This window comes from Merops nubicus, unplaced genomic scaffold (assembly GCF_000691845.1).
Source record: "Merops nubicus isolate BGI_N331 unplaced genomic scaffold, ASM69184v1 scaffold22717, whole genome shotgun sequence".
Classification (NCBI taxonomy): Eukaryota; Metazoa; Chordata; class Aves; order Coraciiformes; family Meropidae; genus Merops; species Merops nubicus.
In genome coordinates, this window is record NW_008618650.1 from 18,366 (window position 1) to 22,781 (window position 4,416).

A 4,416-nucleotide genomic window follows, 5' to 3' on the forward strand; every position below is an offset into this window, starting at 1 on the left:
GGGAAGGGAGTTTAATAGAGACCATCTGTTACAGGTCTGGGGGCAGTCCTGACCCCAAAGCATGGCATAAGGGCAATAATCAGCTCATTAAAAGAAAACACCTGAAATGCTGGTCTTATGGCCTGGAATATCTGAGTCACAAAAAGAAGGTGACTGAGGTGACCCAACACACCATGAACTTGGTGCATTTGTAAGTATAGTCTCAATTCTTTCTGTGAAAGGCTTCTCTTCCCCTCCAAGGAGGTCTTTGCTCAGCTTCCCAGTCAGCCCCCTGGTCTTGAGATACCTGTCGCTGGATGCAGACAGGTTTGAGCATCACCGTGTTCACTCATGTGGCCAACATTCCTGAAGTTAGGGGGCATTTTCCTTCATTAGAAAGGATTAGCAGGATTATGTCAATATCTCCTGATTTTGCGAGCAGAACCGTATCACTTTTTCAAAGGTAGCAAAGGGAATAGTTAGAGTATCAGAAAATATAAGGGGATTTTTTTTTTTAAACACTATTTGATGAACCCTAATTTAAAAGCACCATGACAACTTTGTTTCCATTGACTTTGGCTTCAAACTTCTGTTATTTTGAATATTTTTTACCTGACAACATGCATAGAGGATGCTCCAGATTTGAAGAAGTCTGTGGAATCCTCAATTACAGCAATATTGCTCAGAATTCCTTTCCAAATAGCCTAGTAATACATAAAAATAATGGAGGCAATAATGAATAACTCTCTAACTGCAAGAAGTATTTATCAAGCCATATTTTCTATGGTATCTACGCCTACAACTTGTATTATTTCAAAGGATTCTAAAAGAAAAAAAGTCTGTAGCAGAGTAGCAGAAGGAAAGACATCTGTGATTCACTTGCTCTGGTGCAAAACTTCAATGACAAATGTGTCTCATCTAAGCCCCCAAGAGTCGCTACAGAGGGATGGATTTCATGGAGGGGAAGCAAAGTGCCTCTCTGGCTATGAGAGCTTTGTGCTCCAGCTGCCCCACTGCTGTATCCCTCTGCCACTTTGCCCCTTGGGTGTGCTTGTGGAAGATGAGAAAATGCAGACAGGGACAGGAAGAAAATTGCTGCTCTTCTTTTTCAGACTGCTGTTCTAAAACTCCCTGGAGCTTGTTCAACAGGACCACATCCTAGCAAGTAACACCACAGTGAAAAAAAGGATTTCAGAACTGTGCAAGTCTCTCAGTGTTGAAAACCTCCCTGTTCTGAAGCAAAGGTCTGTTTGTCTTTCCTCACTCCCACCTTCATAATTTATAATTATTTACCATAACTGACCCTGCAATTACTCTCTTTGTATCACTTGTATCTGAAAGAAAACTTTCTAAAGTGACATGTAAATACTCTAGTGAATTTCCAGTTTCACCTAAACTAATGTTAATAACTGAAGATTCAACCTCATACTCTTTGAGTACATTTTACCAAAAAACAATTTGCATGGCTAAATAAAGATATGTCCTGCCTATAATTACCCTAATTTCTTCTGCCATCTTTTTTTCCTCCTCTGTAAGTTCCAGGGCAGTTGTTTCATCAACAGAGAAATATTTAGATGCAGGGATCATTTTTCCATCCTCAAATTGCAGATTCCTCACCAGTACCTGAAAAATGAGAGGATATGGTTTTAAATTATCTGAGTGACAATACATCCTTGTGTGAAGTGTTTTTAGGCATTAATGTGGTTATTAAAATAGTAAAATAAATGGCTTGCAGAAAAGCTGCTACAATGCAGGTAATTTAACACAGACCACTCCTAGCTGCTTTTCAGATTCTCTCCTAGTATTAGTACTGTTTAACCCATATTGGAAATGAACATGGATTGAGTGAGAAGCAAAACATAAATGTCTTCTCAGGATGGCAGAGGTTAGATATCAGTCATAAGCAGCTGGATTTGTACAGTGTGACAATTCCACACTACTTGCACTTCCTGCCAACGTTATTCCACCCATGCTCATGTTTGCCAGGATGTGTACTTACCATCTTCCCATCACTACCAAAAACGACTAGACCATTCTTGGTTATAAGTCCAGGTCTTGAGGCACCTTTTATTGCCAGCTCTTGTCCAGCAGGCACTGAATCATCAAGTAATGATGACCCGTAAAAAGTAACCACCTAAAAATAAATGGAATTTAAAGTCCATAGATTCTAAACATGATCTAAAATTCTAATAATGAAACAAAACTGTTTTGAAGCTTTAATATAGCAGAAGTAAAATATAAATACCTGCATAGAAAACATGTTAGAACATAATTTCTGTGCCTTTACAATGCAAGACATGTAAAACCTTGCAAGCTGCCTAAACCTGCAGAGCTGCCCAGCTGTACCAAAGTGCATGCTGGAACCAGTGCAGAAAGGGAAGCAGCTGCTCTCAGCACACGCCCAGAGTGAGAGCCTGGCAGCAGCCTGATTGTGACTGGTGCAGTCTCACCCTGCTCCCAGGCTGGTAATGCTGGACGCTGCCTCTCTCTTTCTGGACTCTCAAACAGGCAACAGTTCCTGGACATTAGGGCAGAGTCAGGCTTCTTAGAACAGCCTGCTGGCAGACGGCTAAGAGTTAAGTAACAAAATCTAGACATCACAGCCAAGAAAGAGAAAGTAATTAAAAAATATATTTTATGCAAGTACAATATGTATCAAATCTATAGTCCTTTTAGTACATTGGAAGGAAGTAACTGCTTTTAGATAAAATGAGATATATTAATTTCTGCAAATGATCTAGGCCCAAATCTCTTGAAAATTAATCCTCCTTTGTAATTTCAGTAACTCAGTGTTTACTTTTTCTATTAATACTGTGATGTTGCCCACTGTACAGCATGGGTTGCATTACACATGCCTAGCTCCCAAAATGACTGACACAGTTTGGATCTGCCCTTCTTATTGCTTTGTACTGTGCCCATTTTAATTTATTTTTTTTTTTTTAGATATTGATTTTATCTTTCTTTGAATTAAATGGACCTATAATTAAAAAACCAAACCTACTGTGTTCTGTACATTTGTTTAGGTGCCTCTTCTAGATATATGCAAAACACAGTCATCAAATGAGAGTTACTCCAATGTAACTTCCATATGTATTCACCTGTATGCAGACACCTTTAGTTTTATAATAAAAAAAGATCAAAAAGAGGATATACAAAAGAATATTTTTCTGTTTTTTCAGAGCATACCTGGCCGTCTATTTTTGTCCATGCTCCAGGCACTTTATCATGCCCTCGAATCCAGTTGTGCAAAGCTGCTGCAGGTTGGTCCCAGGAGATCTAGGAAATTAAGACATGCCAGCTAATTATTCTCTGTTTAGGTGTAAATCAAGTTAGCAATGTTTTCCTATGTAAGAATTACAAATCCTCCCTCCTTCTCTTTCAACTGTTCATTTATTTAAGAATATAGAAAGGGTCTGATCTAATAAAGGAAGATCAGTGATTTCCAGATGGTAAATCATCAAAGACCTGTTAAATAGGATGCTCTTAACACTTCTGTGTGGTCTATATTTTTAATACATTCTCTTTCTCATGCTAATACAATGAAAATATAATCCTTGCTACTAGGTATTAATTCATAAATAATTAATATTATGATGAACAAATTTTATAATCACTGTATAGATAAGTTTATGTCTGGGGTATCACCTTCTGCTGAAAATGATCTATTTTTCGCTTGGATCCTAAGTTCTTTAATATACTTACAAGCCTTTATCAGAACACCTCCTAGTCACTTACTAACCCTTCATAAATTGATTTGTAAATGGAATCCCTAATACAGCTTGCAATTCCTGCAAGACCTTGAGGAAAGACAAAATAACGTTTTGTTAAGAATGTCAAGTGCATTGAATATATAACACTGGTGAAAATTTATTCCTTCATCTTTGCACTACTGTGAGTACATGTACAAAATTAACTAAAGAAACTATCAGAATAGCTATTAAATAAAAAAACTCAGGTAGACCATCTTTCTTAGTTTAAGCACAAAGGACATTTAGAAATAAGTTATAAGCCAATGACAATAGTTTTACAGCAAGATTAAGCTAGTTTACTCCAAGGAAACGCCTTACATATTATATTAAAGAAATGAAAAAAAAGTCCTTATGCAAAGCTATTTGTTTCTAAGGTACGTTAGGAATTGAAATATGAGAAAAAGCATCACCAACAGTATTTCACGTGGAAAGCACTTACATTCACCATGGAGAAATGACTGAAATAGTTGGAAAATATTTACTTTTCTCTTTTTAAAAAAAAAAAATTTGCACTCATCTAGAAAAAGAAAAGAAGGTGTTACAGGTGGCATTCACTATCGTTGTATGCTCACCTTCCCAACCACAAAGAAGATCCAGCTAACACATTGGGGGTGCTTATATAATATAGTTCCTATATGGACTATAAGAACTTTAAATATTTAATATTTATTTTATTTTTAAAATAAAT

At 36.8% G+C, this 4,416-nt stretch overlaps 1 protein-coding gene across 1 annotated transcript in view; it reads right to left on the reverse strand.

Moving 5' to 3' along the window:
- Window positions 1-3,255, reverse strand: part of ALDH1L2 (aldehyde dehydrogenase 1 family, member L2) — a gene marked incomplete at its 5' end in the record, with an annotated part of 16,388 nt that extends 13,133 nt beyond the window's left edge. Inside the window, 4 exons of the mRNA XM_008943530.1 lie at window positions 592-683; window positions 1,477-1,602; window positions 1,979-2,113; window positions 3,166-3,255. Coding sequence (XP_008941778.1) covers window positions 592-683; window positions 1,477-1,602; window positions 1,979-2,113; window positions 3,166-3,255 — 443 coding nt within the window. The remainder of the gene's footprint in view (window positions 1-591; window positions 684-1,476; window positions 1,603-1,978; window positions 2,114-3,165) is intronic.
- Between the last annotated feature and the right edge of the window lie 1,161 nt (window positions 3,256-4,416).